The sequence below is a fragment of the Zonotrichia leucophrys genome, chromosome 7, assembly GCF_028769735.1.
Source record: "Zonotrichia leucophrys gambelii isolate GWCS_2022_RI chromosome 7, RI_Zleu_2.0, whole genome shotgun sequence".
NCBI lineage: Eukaryota > Metazoa > Chordata > Aves > Passeriformes > Passerellidae > Zonotrichia > Zonotrichia leucophrys.
In genome coordinates, this window is record NC_088177.1 from 5,541,572 (window position 1) to 5,559,760 (window position 18,189).

Here is an 18,189-nt window from a genome sequence, read left to right on the forward strand (position 1 = left end):
AGAGGAACAAAACAGAAATATACATGTAAAAAAGTCACAGTTCATAAGCCATTTGCTCCTCTGCGTAAGAAACATTAATGGCCTGAAACAATGAGAATGTTTGTATGGCACTGTTTAAAAAATAATCCTGTTATTTAGCAGAAGCATTTTTTACATGCCTTTTAAAGTTTTTTTTATTGTAGAAAATAATAAAGCTTATTATTATAAGATTATAGTTTAGTTTCCACATTAGTTAATTTCATAAAAATTGAGTTTAAAACTAATCACAGTGCCTTAAAAGAAAGCAGAATAATCCATTGTTTTTAAAGATGGAAGCTGTTGGCTTATAGGAAGAAAACATCAACAACATATATTAAGTATATGGCTACTATTTCCTTTTATATAACAGCATAAAATAGAGGGAGAATGAGACAAGTTTATGGAGTGAGAGCACAAAGAGCAAGCAGAAGAGGATCTTCTCACAGGCCTCTGTGGTGGAAATCCATGAGGTTCCAGAAGGTTCATGCAGAGGCCAAGAACTTGCAAAGTTGTTAAAGTTATCCTGCTCTTGGCCTCGCCCACATGGAGCAGGGACGTCCCTTACAGAAAAGAATGAAAATGCTAAATTGCTCTCCACGCTGATTGCTGATCCAGTGAGTGTGAAAGTTGTGCTTAGGGGCAAGTCTTGCAGGGGGAGGAACAAACTTCATTTTAGCTGGCTTTCAGTATAATCCCAGATTTTCACAGGAAGCTTTCACCTAGCCACAGCCAGACTTGTACAATTTGGTGATTAGTCACAGAAGAGGTTATTTGAGCGCTAATTTCCCTTTGAACATCACACGCTAAAATCAGCCAGTTAGAACCAAAGTATATTCATTAAGACCTGGAGTCAGGAAACTTCTCCCCATTTGCTTTATATCAAATGTTTACCCTTTTTATCCATGCCCATTGCCATGGCAGCAGCTGGGACACAACTCCTGCTTTTCTCAGGAATCCTTAGGCTCTTCCAGCCAACAACTGCCGCGGCGTTCCCTTGGATACAGAGTCAGAGAAACTCCTCCCCACGTGCGCGTTTCCATCATTCAAGGCCAGCCAGCGCTCTGCTCTAATGATGGAGCGCTGCTGTGCAATTGCCAACGATCTCTCAACACTGAGGGTGTCTAACCCTGTCTGGTTTTGGTTTTTTGTGGTGGTTTAGGCGCTACGACAGCCATAAAATCGGGACGTTCCTGCTGAGCCGCAGCGAGTCGCGGGCGTTTGAGGTTCACGTCCGCCAGTGGGACTGTGGCGGCCACCGCTCCGCCACCGCCTGCAACTGCGGCGTGGCTGCACGAGAAGGGGGTGACACCGTGGTGCTGGACACCTGCAATGGCCACTCTCAGCACAGCAGGCCCCAGCTGACCGTCAAGAGCACCGAGGCATTGCCACAAGTCAAGATCCTGAAGTCTTACGGAGGCAGGAAAATAACAGTATGTGCGTGGATGGCTGAGCGCTCTGGTGGCGGTTGCGCTTTGAGAACACGGGTTTAATACTTCTGAATTATCAATGAAGTTGCTCTCAGGTTTTTTGTGGTTGAGATGACCCTGAGGTGTTAGAAAATCTCTTTTTCTCAGCCCCGAGATCGAAGAAGGAGGCAGGATTCATCAGCTGTGGTTTTGAAAGTTGTTTATTCTTTGTTATCTAACACATTCTTTTCCTGACCTGCTGAGGTCTGTCCAGCAAGTCAGTCTGTGCCACACTGACCACCCCTGAGGCAGTGTTATCTTTATATGCTACAAACTACATGCACATCATTTACAATAATTTCCCAATACCTATCACCTATGTTAGACAATCTCTGTCTCTACTCTAAACCAATCCAAAAGTGCCACCATCACCCAGAAGATGGAAGCTAAGAAGAATAAAGAATAAGGACAAGGCACACCCAAATCCCTCCATCTTGGCTTCTGAACCCCCATTCTAAAAACTCAAAATTCTACTTTTCTCTCTTGTAACAAACTAACTATCATTTTACTTAAACTCTCATGGCTTGAGAATCCTCATATAAGGTTGGGAATTTTTATTTTTTCCATGGGCTAAAATCAAAGCTGCAGGTGTCTTTGGTTTCATGCCAAGGTCTCTGAGCCCCCTGGCAGGGGCTTGAGCCATCCAGGGCACACAGAGGGATGTCCTGGGTTCCAACAGTTGCTATGAAAATATCTGAAGCCATCAGAGTGCTTGCAGCAAAAAGAGAGACAGGGAAGTAGCTGATTAAAGTGTTGGTTTAGCAAAGTGTAAAACCAAACAAAACAAATGCCTCTGGAAATTTTTTGGCGAAGCTCTGATAGCACTGCTTACTCTCTGCAGCACTCCATGTTTGCTTATGCCGGGCACTACCCAACCACATCACATAAAGCAAATTTCTTTGCAGAGCTCAAGACATAAATATGCAAGAAAAGATCACAGGTAGCAGAGTAATGGAGTTTATGAGTGGAGCAGTAAGATACTATTAGTCAGAGCCAGAGAGCCCCCAAAAGCTATGAAAATGGGCTGTAAATGTGCAACATTTGCTGTAACATAAAGCATTTGCCTAAACAAATATATGGCCACGACTTGCTTATCCACACTAATAGACTGAAATCACTGGAAAAATAAGAGCAGGCTGCACGAGGGGTTTTGGTAAAGAAAAGAGCTGCAAATTATGGCCAAGAAGATAATTTTATCCTAGAGTTGTATCATCAAGACTTATTGCTATGAAATGCTTTGGATGAAGATCGGTCCACAGCAGAGCCAGAATGATGCAGGAAGTGCCTGTGCTTGGTTCTCCTTGTGATCTCACTTGGAATAGACCTCAGGAAGGCAGTAATTGAAAGTCTGTTAATTATAGAATAGAGAAAAAGCAGGAATCAAGCTGTCATTTCATTTTGCAACTGAATGCAATATAATTACTGTTTTATTACCAGGATAATCTTAGTGAGGAATCCCTACTCTCATTTACACCTGAGGTAAAACTCAGGGAAACAAATCAGGGCAGGCTGGGGACACAATATGGATCCTGCTGCGAGGTGAGTGGGAATCTACAGGAACTGTGCAGCAGAGATCAAGATCCCTGAGCACACCACTGAGTGGGGTGCATCCCAATCCTCCCAGCACTTGTCCATCATTATCCTCATGCAGCTCAGGAACTGGCTCCCACTGGCTCCCACAACGTTCAAGGAGGATCGGAATGGGGTTGGGTCACACAAAATGGCACCTTCCAGTAGGAAATCACTGAATAACTCTGCAAACTGAGGGCTCAAAAAACCTCCTTTGAAGCCTCAATTAGCAGCATTAAATCCGGGTGGGATGCCTTGCTCAGGGCAGCAGGATGGGGAAAGGTTAGAGCCCTCCCAACTCCCAAAATAAATCCAAATATTAATCTGGACAGCGCAGAAGTCTGAGCAGCTCAGGCAGTTCTGACTGCAAGGGTTTTACATGCAGACCTCTAGAAAAAGCCTGAAGTAATGTGGAAATGAAATGGGCAGAATTATAATTTAGTGAAAGCCAACTCTGAGTAAACCCTGGATTCAAGCACAAGAATAAAAATATGAGCTTGTTACACCTTCAAAGGTATGAGTAGATTTGATGGGGAGGAACTTCAAAGGGCCCAGAAAATCCCCACCCAAAATAAAGGAAAACAAAGGACATTATTTGGATGAATAAATAATATTTTGGCAGGGGCCACTTAAAAAAGAAAAACAATTCTTTTGAAATTGTTATAATGAGATGTTTGCAACTCTAATGTATTTTTTAAGATTAACTAAAAATGTTTACTTTTGGATAAAAAGAAAGTATTAATGCTACTTATCAGGATAGCATGTTCCTGCTCCCTCTCCAGGCTCAGAAAATTTTCAAATAGTTTTTTTTTAACCTGTAAAAATACAGCAAAAAAAAAATCAGCTGAACAGATACTTTCTTTTTGCTTTTTTTTTTCATTTTTATTATTTGGTTAGTAAATCAATCTGAAAAATCCATTATCCACACAGTTACTTCTTGTTTTGAACCCTGCTAGGTTTTTTTATCCTTTTAAAGGTCAGTGTAAGCCTACCACTAGTCCTTTAATGAGAAAATTGCTTTATCCACTTTAAAACACAATCATTTCCTGGATAATCTGGCCTTGGAAAATGAAACAGTTGTTCAGAAGGAAGAAAGATATTTTTCAATCTTGGCAGTTTCTCTAAAAAAAAGTTATTATTATAAAATTATTAAAATAAAAGACACAAGGGTGGCCTTATTGTCATGGAAGTCACTTCAAAAATTAGCTGGTAACTTACCACTGGGAAAACTTCAATGGATGCAAATATCAATTTAAGAAGAAAGTACTCATGGAGTTATTTATTTATGTAATACCATCAGATATGGATGCCATGGAATCTGAAAGCAAGCTAAATAATAGCACAAATAAATATTTATAGTGTTTCTAAGTGATCTTAAATTACCTCCGCCATCGCTAACATCCTGCTTTGAAATTTTTGTGTATGGAAAGAGACGTTTTTTATTGCATAAAAAGCTTGGTAAGTGCTTCATTCATTGTGGGGTTTTTTGTTTGTTTGTTTGTTTGTTTTTCTGCCTCTTCAGATCCTGTTCCCTTCTGGGGCATTTGTTCGAGCAGACCTGAGTGAGAAGGGAATGGGAGTGACAGTGAGGACACCGGGCAGGGACTTCAACAGCACCCGGGGCTTGTGCGGCCTCTTTGATGGGATGGCTCACAACGACCTCAACAACGTGCCTGAGGAAGACTTCGTAGAGCAGTGGAGGTACAGAGATCCCACCCAGGAGATGCTCTTAGCTGTTGGGAAGGAGGAAAGTTTGACAAGAAAGTCTCACAGATGCTTAGCAGAAAGATTTTTGAATGTAGAATCTGAAGCAGGAATAGAGATGGAAGCAAGTTTTGATATGGAAGAAAAGAATTGCTGAGCCAGTTTTACTGGATAACCAAGGAGGAAAATGGTAGGTTAGTTAGAAGGGGGTTTTATGGCTTAGAGCAAAGGATAAACCCACCTCAAACAAGCAGATGTTTTTACCAAGCATAAAGATAGCACAGGCAAACAAGTCAGCAAATGTGGCAAGTAGAAAAAAGGTCTCAGAACTTTCCACTGCAAGAAAATTGAAAAACAACTTCTATCTTGAAATGTAATGTACTAACTTTTAGTGATTGGAGAATAGTAACATGAATATGGTAATTATAGTAGTTATGATAGGCTATAGATAACAGATAGTTAGGGTATAGATTGGTTCTACAGTATTAAGATGCTCAGCAAAGAACAGTATATAATGCACTGTAACCAAAACCAAGGGGTCTCCTGGCCTGCCTGCAGCTGGAGCTGACAGCTGTGGGCACAGCTCTGTCACCCATGACCCTGGACTGTTGGAACCTCTTGGATGGAATAAAGTGCATTTTGGAGAGCCACCTAGAGTCCTGCATCCCTCTTTTTGGCTCTTACACTTAGCAGTGTTCCAAATGGCCTTGATGGGTTTATTTCATTACAGACTCCCCTAATGGCCTGACAGAGAGATCTGCTTAACCTCAGAGAGAAGCCTGAAGACCCATCTCCATCCCAGCAGCACAGGGCTTAATCTTCAGTCAGCACAAAACACATCAGCAGTTTCCGAGAGAAGTTTTATATTCACAAGTGATGCCATGTTAATAGCTGTGTTAAGATCCCTCTCAGCTGCTAAAAAAAAATGCAGTTCTCACCCACCCTTGAAAATGTAGGTAGTTGACAATAGGGATTAATTAAGGGTTTCGTATTTCTCTTGTTCTTTTATTCCTGAATGCTAATTACAACATGTGAGTATAGATTAAATGTTACATTTTGACAAAGTCTGGTAATACATGTACCATGCTAAAACCTAATATCAACTCTACTAATGATGACAGTGAGCTCTGAAAACTTGTACTTTCTGGGACAGATATCTGGAAACAGAGACAGGAGTGTAACTCTGACATCTCCCTGTCACAGTCCCTGTCCCTATCCCTGCTCCTGTCCCTATCCCTATCCCACATTTTAATTCCTGTTGCTGAACTTCAAACATGCCTAATAGGTGCTCCTAAAACCAAAATGGGCTTGCTTGTGTAGCCTGATTTGTGAAGTAAGGAAAAACAAGGCAAAACATTAACATAGCACTTAATCTGTACATGGGAGCTCAGCACAGTCCTATAGGAGCAATGAATTTTTAGACTTCTTACACTTCAGAAAATAAACAAGCACCTCTGTCATATTTTAGTTCAATTCAGTGGGCCTAAGTAATGGCTATCTAATCTCTATTTTGGCCTGTCATTATAAATTCCACTATTTAGAATTCAACAGCCATCATTAACATCCTAATAATGGGGTAATCAGTCAGAGATTGCTTCTGGGAAGGCAGATGGAGAAATAGCTTGGTGCAAGAACCAACCAATAACTCACTGCCCCAAAAAAAAGCTAAAAGGTCCATAGGAGAACTTGCTCAAAGCAATTTTGTTGAAAAAGCTGAAGCCAAAGCACAGTGCAAAGGAATTTAGTTATGAAACACTGAGGAGTTTTCTAGGGCTGTGTGATGAGGATTCTTCAGGGAAGGCAGAAGCTCCTGCTAAGTGAGAAGGGCAGGAGGGGTGGTGAGTTTCATCTTGCACTGCTCCCAAGGGTGGATTCTCAAGGACCCCTCAGAACCTGTGTAGAAAAACCAAACCAACAGAGAAACTGAGGTCACCTCCAAAGGAGACTGGATCATTCTCTGATCCACTCACTGAGAAACAGCCCAGTAAAAAACAAACCCTGGAGGGTGACTTTTCTGCTGCTGTTTTTAATTTCATTTTAAATAACCCTGAAAGCATGCTAGGCTTTCTCCAGCACCTGAAGCCATCTGAGTGCCCACCATCTGGCAGTTCAGAGCTTTCCCTGGCTCCCACCCCTCTCAAGCAGCTGCAGGGCCCTGCATGCACAGATCAGTTTTACACACCAGCTTTCCAACACAACTTTTAAACAGTAAAACAACATCAGAGCTTCCCAGCCACTAAATAGAAACCAGAGAAGAGATGAATTTTAAAACATGTGATTTAAGTAGGAAAAATAAAATCTTCAGACATTTAAAAATACGCCAAGAGACCAGCAGAAATGCTGTTAAATTCTGAACACTTTCTCTATAATAGAATCCAATGCAATTGGATGAAAAAAAAAATTCTTTAGTTCTTCCTGGATTATAGTGGGTGGCTCAGAGGAATGATAGTCTGGTCACCTCATGCAGGGACAGAGGGCACATTTGAGCTCACTGAGGAGCAGCTGTATGTGAGTGGCTGTGAGGAAGGTGGGGTTTCCATTCTTTCCACACCATACACCTCTGTTCTGTGTTCTGACCAAAAGAAGGTAATTGGTTTCATGTGGGATTAACAGAGGATTTTGTTTCAGTAAGACATCAAGGCAAAAGAGTTTCATTTTAGTGAAATTTTCATTGGTGCATTAAGTTTCTGTCCCGATTCTGGACCAGTTTATGTGGTTGATTTATTTTTTTATTAAATAAATAATACTTACAATAGCCTCTAGTTTATGTAGTATTATATCAAATTAGGATCTTCTTCTGCTGCCCTAGTCTAGATTTAAATGTACTTGATGCTGAATCAGGGAAGCTTCAGGGGCAGATAACCCCTCTATTAGAACCAGAGGGTTGGAGTGTGAAGGACACTCATTCAGACACTAAAATGTTTTGTTCAAAGGACAAATCTCTCAATCACCAAAACCATTTTATTTTCCTAGACTATAGTGAAGTGCAGAACAGCTTGTGCATTTCCATGAGCATGAAAACCACCCTTTTGTCTCATACTGTCTCCTGCTGAGCCCACACTTTGGGCAAAACAGTTCCATAAATGTTTGTGCTCATGTTTCAGGAGGAGAAATAGGTTCATTTTCCCACTGTCACTGAGATGTTCTGTTTTAAAGTCATGATTGTGTCAATGATCAAAATGGTAATATCAGATGTGCCATTTAAAATGTATTTCTAACAAATTGGATAAAGGCAATTACAGTTTCCAACTACAGTATCTGGTGTTTGGCTCCAATATGTTGGCAAATGCTTTCCCTTTCCTGAAACCCCAACATTCTGGCTGTAAGACAAAAATAATGCCAAAATCATTTTAATTTTTGGTGCTCTTTCAAATTTGTCTGGTAATGACATGCTGCAAAATATTGGGACAAGAAACATATCCTTTCCTGTGAAGCTCTAGGATTCCTCTTGTGCTGCACAAACAAGATCAATAATAAGAGATATGAGATTTCTGAAGAAGCTTGAATCATAGCTGTTTATTCAAACTGAAGTCTCTAGAAGTTCACCCATCATTAAAGACTAAATTTAAAAAGGGGGAAGAGAATCATCTCAGCTTATATGATAGCCTAGCCTTATGATCAAGAGAACTGCTTTGTGTTGAAAGAAAAAAAAAATTAGAGAAAACTCTAGTAGAAGGAAAGAATGAAATGAAGTATGAAAAAAAAAGAGGAAGAAGACATTTAAAAGAAAAAAGTTAGCAATATACATCTTAGAGGACAGATCAGGCCCACAGACAAAGATGATTTTCCTAATATAGGATTTGAAACAAATATGACTTTTTTGTCATTCTCCTAGAGTTAGCTGTGACACCCAGGGATAAATCCAAGGCCTTATTTCATGTATAATACACAAAGGGTAACCTGCACCTCAGAGAAAGTCCTGCAAGGAGAAGTCAAGTAGTTGGGCAATGCTCCAGCAAACCACTTAAACATCTGGTACAAAAAGTCTCCATGAAGTGCTAGAAAACACACAGGACAACTCAAGAAGGGCAGTGCAAAAGTGACTAAAGAAAACAGCTTAAACTTTTTTCAAGTTTAAGCATTTTTTCAAGTACTTTTGTAGATTGGGAATTTATGCTTACCCTACCCTCAGTAAAAGTTTTCTTTTATGATGGACTAATTTGGTGGAAGTTTTCTTCTTCTAATCCTTTCCTATTTTTGAATCAGAATTCCTCCAGGGAAGAGTTTATTTGACAAGACTCCAGCACCCTCTGAGAGGAAGCAAAGGAAAAGTTTCTGCAGATGCCAGAAGGAGAGCACCAAGCCTGTGCCCATGGCAAACACAAAATTTGCCTTTCAGACTCCTTCCCCTGAGCCCTCTGGTTGCCATCATGACCATGTGGACCACAGCTTTGCAATCCCATATCTGGATGTTACATCTGAGTTTGTCACTCATGCAGAAGCAGAGCCAACTTTGAGAAAAGATGGGAAACCACCTACCAAGACTTTTGGTCAAAGATATTTTTCTAAATCAGTCCAAAAGCGAAGAAGCCCTGAGGTACCACTAAAGCCTCTCCCACACAATATTTCCGTGAATAGCCACAGCTCCATTGACTCTACCAAACCAACAGGAGACCTAAGGAAAGCAAAAAGGCAAGACAAGTATTATAAAGACTCATCCTTTCACTCAGTGCATGGCCCAGCCCAGAGACACTCTGAGAGCTTTGCGTATTTTTTCCCTGAGGATTACTTTGAAGGGGTTCGGATGAAAATTCCACTGTCATGGCCCACTCCCAATGGCCTGACTGCCATCAAAGCTCGGGAGACTTGCCACCAAATTCTTGCAAAATCCACCATTGGCTTGGCATGCAAAGGCCTCCTGGCCAAACACCTGGATGAGGCAATTGATATTTGCCTGTTGGACCTGCAGCTCAAAGATGACGTAGCTTGGGCGAGGCCACTGGTCGCCCTTTTAGAAAATGAGTGTGAAAGGAGAGTGCTGGGGAGCAGGAAGGGAGAGTTCCCTGTTGGAAACCAGCCCTCTGCTGTCTGGGAGGAGATCCTCGCTGCTCTCCAGTGTCCCTGCACGGAGCTGGGCTGCCCGTGCCCTGCAGGCCACAGCTCCCACCACTGCAGCTCTGCCAAAAGTGAGTAAAGCCTTCATTCCATATTGGCATTATTAGGCAGAACATCTGCACAGAGTTGTTTGCTCTTCAAGCAGTGCTACCAGTAAGGTATTTGATGAATTAGTAATCAGGTTTTGACCTTGAGGAGCCAATCAAAATATCTGGTTGGCTGGTCCTTTGCGCTTTTTTTGCCTCAGTAACTTTTTAAAAATGGATTTTACAAGCCCCTTAGCAAATTGGTTTTGCAGAAGTGATTTTCTTTACATCTGATCTATCACTGGCAAGCTGACAAGCAGGCTTTTCACAAAAAAAAAAAAAAAAAAAAAAAAAAAAAGAGGAGCATCCTGCTCACCTTGTGGTCAATATTCATGTAAACAGTGTAGAGATATGTCTTTCTTCTTTTTTTTCTGTTCAAGAGGCAATAAAGTTTGAACCTTAATTTCAAACACTATACTAGTAGCAACACAAAATTAAAATGACAAAATGAACAAGTAGCCCTGCCAAAGCCATCAAATAGGGTCAGTCTAGGGTCAGTCACCATGGCTTAGCTGAGACATCCAAATCTCCAGCCAGCCCCAGGAGCCCAGAGGCACATCTGACACCCCAATACATTTATTATCAGGGATGGGATCACCCATATTCTTCACATTAAACATAACTTCACTGCATGGGTTTAAAGCAGTTAAAATATAGCCTGACATCCTTTTTTTTCTGTTAATGACAGACTAAAATTTGCAGAATAACTTCCCAAATATGGAAGAATTAATTCTCTTTCACACAGAGAAAAACTGACACCAGGGACTGAAAAGTGAGTTGAGCAATTTTGAAGCAATTGCCCAACATACAATTCAATGTTTAACTTATTTCTCTGTGAACAGAGAGGTTAGGGGGCTTGCTTGGCCCAGATTTTAAAATTTTATTTTTCTATGGCTGAAATCTCTCAGATAAGAGGAAAATAGCTTCAATATGACCTTTCAAGTAAAAGCTAATGGCACCTTGTCTTCTTGCTGTGACATCAAATATAAACAAGGACAGAGAACAGAGCTCAGCCTGGGATTGCACAGGGAGGTGAGAACTGGAAAACAAACACACGTCAGCTGTGGCAAACACCCCCAAAACCATTGCCTTCCTCTCATTGCCTTCCTCTGCCCTGACTGCTTTGTCTGTCTCTTGCTGCCTCTGCATTGTACATTTTCAATGTTCAGCTGGACAGGGTGCTGGGCCATCTTGTGTAGACAATGCTTTTTCCTGAGTTAGAGAAAAACTAAGAATAAAACAACCCATAAAAACTAAAACCAAGGTAATAACTGGCATGCTTAACTTTCTGGGTATTCTCCCTTGTCTTTGGTATAAATGCAGAGAAGTTAGGAGAAAACTTCATACAATAAATTCACCTCAGCATTAACTATGGAGTGGAAAAAGTGCTACAACTGTCTAGAGTGAATCAGTGAATGAGCTGCAATGAGGTCCATTATTAAGGACTATTTATTAATTAATTTATGCATTTTTGATTTAGAATATTTATTAGTGATTTAGAATATTTTTCTATATATACAAAAATGGAGAAGCTGTTATATATATATATACACATACATATATACATACACACACACATATATATACATACATACATATATATATATATGTATATAAAATTATCTGATCTTGTGAATGAAATATAAAGCAGAACTATACATACAGTCTGAGGTCTGATCCCCTACAAGGAGAAATAAAATCTTAGTTCTGGCATGCCAATCACCCTGACATTATAATACTAAGGAAAGGTCATCTAGATAATTTGGTACAGTCAATCAAGGCAAGCCTCCATGGGAGCTTCACCTTTAGCTGTTCTTCATTTTTGAACTTAATTCAAAATATATTTAAGGTTATTTGCTTGTTTCACATCTCCCATGCAGAAATGTTTTACACAGACAGCATGGAATCATTTCGATTGGGAAGGATCTGGGAGATCATGGAATCCAACCCTTAACCCAGCACTGCCATCTTCACCACTAAACCATGTCCCCAAGTGTCACACCTGAGGTGGTTTTTTGAACACTTACAGGCATGGTGACTCCACCACTTCCCTGGTGTTCCAATGCCTAAGCACCTTTCCAATGAATACATTTTCCCTACTATCCAATTTAAACATCTCTTGGTGATGACAGCAACAAGATCCTCTTGTCCTGTTGCTTTTTACCTGGGAGAAGAGTCCAATCCCTACCAGGTACAACCTCCTTTCAGGTAGGGCAGAGAGCAATAGAATCCCCCCTGAGCCTCCTTTTCTCCAGGCTAAACACCACAGGGCTGTTCCTTACAGATCCCAAGGTCCATGGGTGATGGGACACCTCTTTCCAGGGAAAAACCCAGCAGCACCACACAGCAACCACCAACCTCACAAATGTCACTTCACAGGACTGGAGGTGCTCAGAACCGAGGTCCTGTACATGTCACCAAAGGCTTTCACTCCAGAATTGGTTACTAGGGATGAAGAATTAAGATAAATCTCAGAAATAAAGCTGTGTGCTCCAACCAGAGCAGCTTGAGCCCCATCCCTGGGAGCTCAGGAGTCCTGGCCTGGCTGGCAGAGCCCAGGAAATCAGCACAAGCAGGATAAGCCCCTGGGCTTTGTGACTAATGAGCAGGGGCTCTGCAGGAACGGAAAGAAAGGAGGAGAAATTAAGAACTAAATTAGGTTCCTGCAGGACATATAAAAGTGCTGTCTCTTTCACTTTCTTTTCAAAAAGTCAGGAGAGAAGAAACAGGAGAATGCAAGTTGATCTCAGAAATGCTGAGTTTTAAGTGCTATTGCTAGGAAAAAGTTATTTTCCAGGAGAAGCTAAAGGAGTAGAGAAGGAGGCTTGCTTAGGCCAAATTTTAAAATTTTATTTTTCTATGGCTGAAGTCTCTCAGATTAGAGGAGGCAACTCCTTTTGCTGGCTATATATTTTCCCATCAGTTCCAAAACAAATCTCTGTCTAATTTTCCTAGGTTGGAATTATAGATGTGAATTAAAACTCCCCCAAGATCAAGGAGGCTATCAACATAATTCAAATATATTTTCCAAGGTCACCCAACCTCAGCTATGCTGCCAATATAGAACAATGTATTCCACCACTGGTTTTGGCCAGCAAACACAACCAAAAAGATGGTTTTTTGCAGTATTTTTAGGAATCAAAATACAGGCCATGATATATCTGAAGTGATTTTAAATGAAAACAGAAATAAAGAGAGAAGATGGGAAGCGTGGCTTGCAGACAAGTTCACTCCTCTGCTCTGGCTGACTCCAACAGGAGCAGTCCAGGTGGCCAGAGCTATAATTATCCTCGCATGAAAATCGCTATTTGGAGCTGAAAGGCACCTCTGAAACTTGGCAGCACTCCAGAAGCTTAGAATTTCTTAATGTTGCTTAACATTTCATAACCCCCACCCTCCCCCCAACACCTGTATAAGGTGCTTAAAATGTCATTACCACCTGTAATTAAAGGCAGAATCCAATTACAGCAGGTAGCAAATCGGGTTGGTGCTTACCATTTGTATATATTGACCATGTTGCTTATTAAAAAATATCAGGACTGGTAAAGCACACATAGAGTAATGTAATATGCAGATTGTATGAAGCTCTAAAGAGCAATTACAAGATAAAAGGTAATGAGGAGTAATAACGACAAATTAGTTTCAGTGAAGTAATGACACTTGAAGTTTAAATTTCTACGTGGAAAGTTCTGGGGAGAAAAAAAATTACGCAGCAAAGAAATCAAAGCCAGCAAAAAATGATGGTGAGAAGGTGAGAAGGGAATGTTCACCTTCCACACTGACAGAGATCCCATTTTCATATCAATACATTTCAGTGGTGATATTAAGAGGGGCTGTGAACCCAACTGCATTTTCAGAGCTGTGAACCACAACCACACAGGTCCCCCAGACCCATCTGCTACACCCTGGTATTTTTAGAGTGGTTACACAGACCTTTCTGAATTCAGCAGTCTGCTTTGGGTCCTGTTCATGTGCTGTAATTAAATAATATGAATTAAAGCACGCAATATTTTTTTAAAATTTATTTATAATGAGCAAATTTATGAGGTCAGCTATTACAGTTCCTCAGGCTGGGTCTTCCAATGGAAAATGCCTCTCCCCCTTGGAAGAATAAGCTTAGAGGTTTGATCAGACCAGGAATGTAAGATCAGATACATATTATAGAAATCTCACCTTTTATGTAATTGTGATTTATTTTTAAGCTTAGTTCTCATTTTCAAAGACAAAGAATGAGGAAGATATTGAAAGAAAATACTTAATTTTTTTCAGGATCCCCAGGTGAAAGGAGACAGAGCTTTTCAGTTGTCTACATCAAACTCCAATCTGTTTTGGAGATTGGAGCATTTGTATGGGAGCATCCTGGCTGAAGTAAATACTTTTCTCCCACTTGAATCAATTCAATGATCCTAAAATTCCAGATCGTTATGATTATGCAAGGGCTGTTAGGAAGTCAAGTAAATTAATACTTTCTGGTATTTTCAATATGTGTTTTGCTGATAAGATGCAGAGGGAGCCATCAGGGTGTGTTGGTACAATAGATGTTGTCCTTGCATAAATTAAAGTAAACAAAATATTACGCAAAGTAAAAAATACATCTTAGACTTTTCAAAGGAAATAGAATCCATTTCCTAAATCCCCAGGATATCTACAATGAAAAATATTGCTCACTGTGTGTAAGGCTGGTGTTCCCTGGGACCAGCCTGTGGTGACCAGACCTTCCAGGGAGAATTCCATTTAATAGCAACACAAGGGCCCCAGAAACAGTTACCAGAAAGTGTGACCCTTTCCACAGGAACTGATCTTTTTTTTATCAAATCACTTGGGCTTGTAAACAAAGACAAAACAACCAGGTTTTTTGCTAATATGGCAAAACATGTTATATGGCAGAGAGGATGCAGTACACTTTAGCAATTCCATTGATTTTTCAAAATTGGATTTCATAAGAAGAGTCAAATGTGCTTGTGAGAACAGCAAAAACCATTCTTACTGTTTTAAACTTTTCTCACCAAACTACTATTGCTATAAAAAAAATGTTAAAGTGTGTTATCCCTGAAAAAGCCCTTCTTCTTTTCAAATAGTAAGTCCTTGGGCTTAATTCTACTCTTCATTATAACAGTTCCATTGACTTTGGTGGGCACAGTATTAACAAAATCACAGTTCTTGCCACAGTGATGAAGTTACACTATCAAGACAAAAATCAGGTCTCTTTTTCACAAGTGTTCTTTTCTTTTTCCCTTTTTCTCATACTAATTGTTGACTTTTGCACTCCACAATGTTGAATTTTCCTGTCTATCCAGCTGAGGGAGGTTTGAAGCTCTGCACTGCCTGCAGCCTCCCCATTCCCTCTCCTGTTTAAAGGTTCACTCAGCTGCTGATGGGTGTGAGGCTGTGTTCTTACACTGAAATTTAGAAGCTGGGGCATCTGTTTCTATCATATTATTTTTCTTCAGTTGTGAATCCTATAAGGCAGAGAATATTTCAAGCAGATCCCTGTGTACCATTGCAGCATAAACCAAATTTTAAAACACAGCTCCCATCCCACTGGGACTGTGTTCTTTACACTGGGCTTAAAGATATTAAAGATATATTCTTATTTCCTTTAAGCTGACATTAAAGAAGACTCACTAAGATATCAATACTCCATAAAAGAGGTTCTATAAAGCTCGAAAATGAAAACTTTTCTTTTGAGACCTGTTATCTCCACTTACTGTGAATTTTTCCCCTCAGCTTACCAATATTGGAAAGTAGATAAAGAATAAGTATGAAGATACATATTATGCAATTTAAGATTACATTGTGTTCAGTTAGTCAGCTTTTTCCTACATAAAACAATTTATGATTTAGTACTGAAAAAAAACTGGGGAAAATATCTTTAAAATATTTGTTTGCAAAGCACACTTTCCTTCTCCCAGCCATCTGCAGAGGTGTGGTCCTCATCATCATTGAGGCCCTGGCACAGGATGCCCAGAAAAGCTGTGGATCTCCCATCCCTGGAAGGGTTCAGGACTTGGAGCATCCTATTTGAAGAAAATTATTCTACAGTATCTTCAGTTCTGGGCCATAAAAATTTAAATAAATACATTCTTCTCAGCAAAAAACCAGAGCCAGTATTGGCAGACATAATTTTAAAAGGTATAATGGATAAATATCAGGCTTTGAGATTACTTGTCAAAACATCAAATTTTGAGCCTAGGGCTTGTCACCTTTTGAAAATAGCACTCTTGTTCTTTTAGAGGAATGAACACCTCCAACCACAAAAGTTTTAGCAAGAACCACAAAACTTACAAAAGAAAAACAGTTTAGAATCAAAAGAGAAGAAAAGCACAAACTTTAACTACCACAGACGCATCCTCGTTGACACCCACATACTCTGCTCAGAGAAACACTTTTCTCAGTCACATCAAACATCTTTGTGGGCAATTCTCAGGGACTGGGGACTTCTTGCTAGTTTTGAAGCCTTTCTTCTTTTCATAGCAGTTTTACTTTAGTTTTTGCTGGTGCAGATGCAATAAACAAGCATCTGAGAAGGCAAACATCAATACCAGCTTTAATCTACTGTTTAAAGTCCCAGTTCTTTCCATTTGAGGCAAAGACCTGGCTGAGCAGGAAGAGGAGTATTAGCATTAAAGTTACAAAGCCAATAGAAAATGAATTTTAAAAGGATATCAAATCTTGGTGATAAGGGACATGGAAGGTTGCATGCTCAGTGATCCATACTATTCCCTGCAAACCAGGCCAGGGAGATCAGTCTTTTCTGCAGATTAGTTTATTTGCCTTTATGCAAAATGAAAACAGGGAAAACAGGCCAAAAAAACATGTAGCTAAACAAAACTATTTTCCAAAGAACAGAGAATTAAATTCCTAGGAAAGTTTAAAAAATTATAGGTCTCATTCAAACTGACCAAAGCCAGACACCCCAGAAGCACACCTGTAACTTCTTTATATCAGGTACCATAGGAAATTTCAAACTTAAATCTTATTAAATCCAAAAGAAAACAGAAAGCCCTGAAAAAACAACCTCCTTCTCCAAATACTCACAATGCACATACAATATAAACAACACACTCACAGCAATTTATAAACTAGAATTAAAACTTGCAAACCATTCAAAAGCCTGGTTAAATTGACCAAAACCAAAAATCCAGAGCAAACCTTTAAGGCCTTTACATAATATTTCATGCTGTGTAAAGAGCTCACAATCCTCTAGATACAGAATGTTCAACCAATGGTGAACAAAACCCCGAGTGTAATAACCAGATTTAATCAAATTCAGTAACTTTAAACATGGGAAAATTACTAAAACCAACTAATTGGGCACTAGAGTGGACATAGGAACCAAGATGACACCAAAATGGCCTAAATCCTTTTTGTGGCATCACTGCACTCACTCTTAGGAAGCCTCAAGAAGATTCCAAGAGTTCTTCCCTAAAGTGCCTTTAAGGGACCAAAATCTGAGACCTGCTTTGGTGTGCCAGTGAGCACCATGAATGCACAACCAGAACTTTACACAAGGTCACCTCTCCAGGCCATCTGGAAAAGAAGAAATATTCTGTAGTCAACAGCACAATCCTCTTCTTTTCTATTGCTGAAGTACATTGCTAGCAAGCCTTTTAAAAATAGAAGGATTAAATAAACCTAAAATGTCACAGTGAGTTTTCTAAAGCAAAAAATAATCTACCATATTGTTGCAGCACATGGATGCTTTCAGTGTGAAATTGAGCCAGGCCATTTCTCACATGCAGGGAGCTCTTGCAAAATGTTTTTTCTCCACTCTCTCTCAGGGCTCATTTCTGCAATCCATACTGGATAGCAGAGACCCTCAAAGCAGAAAACCACATTCACTCATGCCAGCAAAAGGTCACAGATCTAGAGTTTGGTACTATGGAAACAGAGTTGTTTAGGTTGGAAAAAATCCCTGAGGCCTGTGAGTCCAGCTGTTAATCCAGCAATACCAAGCCCAGCACTAAACCATGTCCCCAAGTGCCACATCTGCACAGCTTTTAGATACCCCCAGGGATGGCTACTCTGCCACTTCCCTGGGAAGCCCATCCCAGTGCTGACCACCCTTTCAGTGAAGAAAGTTTCCATAATATTCCATCTAAACCTCCCCTGCCGCAATTTGAGTCCATTTTTTCTTCTGTCACTTTCTAGCTGGGAGAAGAGACCAACCCACACCTTGCCCCATCCTTCTTTCTGGGGGTCATAGAGGGATGGTCCCCATGAGCCTCCTTTTCTCCAAACTAGACACCCCCAGCTCCTTCAGCTGCTCTGGTCCTCTGAGACCTGGCTTT

At 40.3% G+C, this 18,189-nt stretch overlaps 1 protein-coding gene across 1 annotated transcript in view; it reads left to right on the forward strand.

Annotated features, from left to right (window-relative positions):
• The window catches only part of LOC135450331 (von Willebrand factor D and EGF domain-containing protein-like), a 171,261-nt gene that overhangs the window by 76,100 nt on the left and 76,972 nt on the right, over window positions 1-18,189 (forward strand). The window contains exons 9-11 of the mRNA XM_064718392.1: window positions 1,178-1,448; window positions 4,576-4,754; window positions 8,964-9,883. Coding sequence (XP_064574462.1) covers window positions 1,178-1,448; window positions 4,576-4,754; window positions 8,964-9,883 — 1,370 coding nt within the window. The remainder of the gene's footprint in view (window positions 1-1,177; window positions 1,449-4,575; window positions 4,755-8,963; window positions 9,884-18,189) is intronic.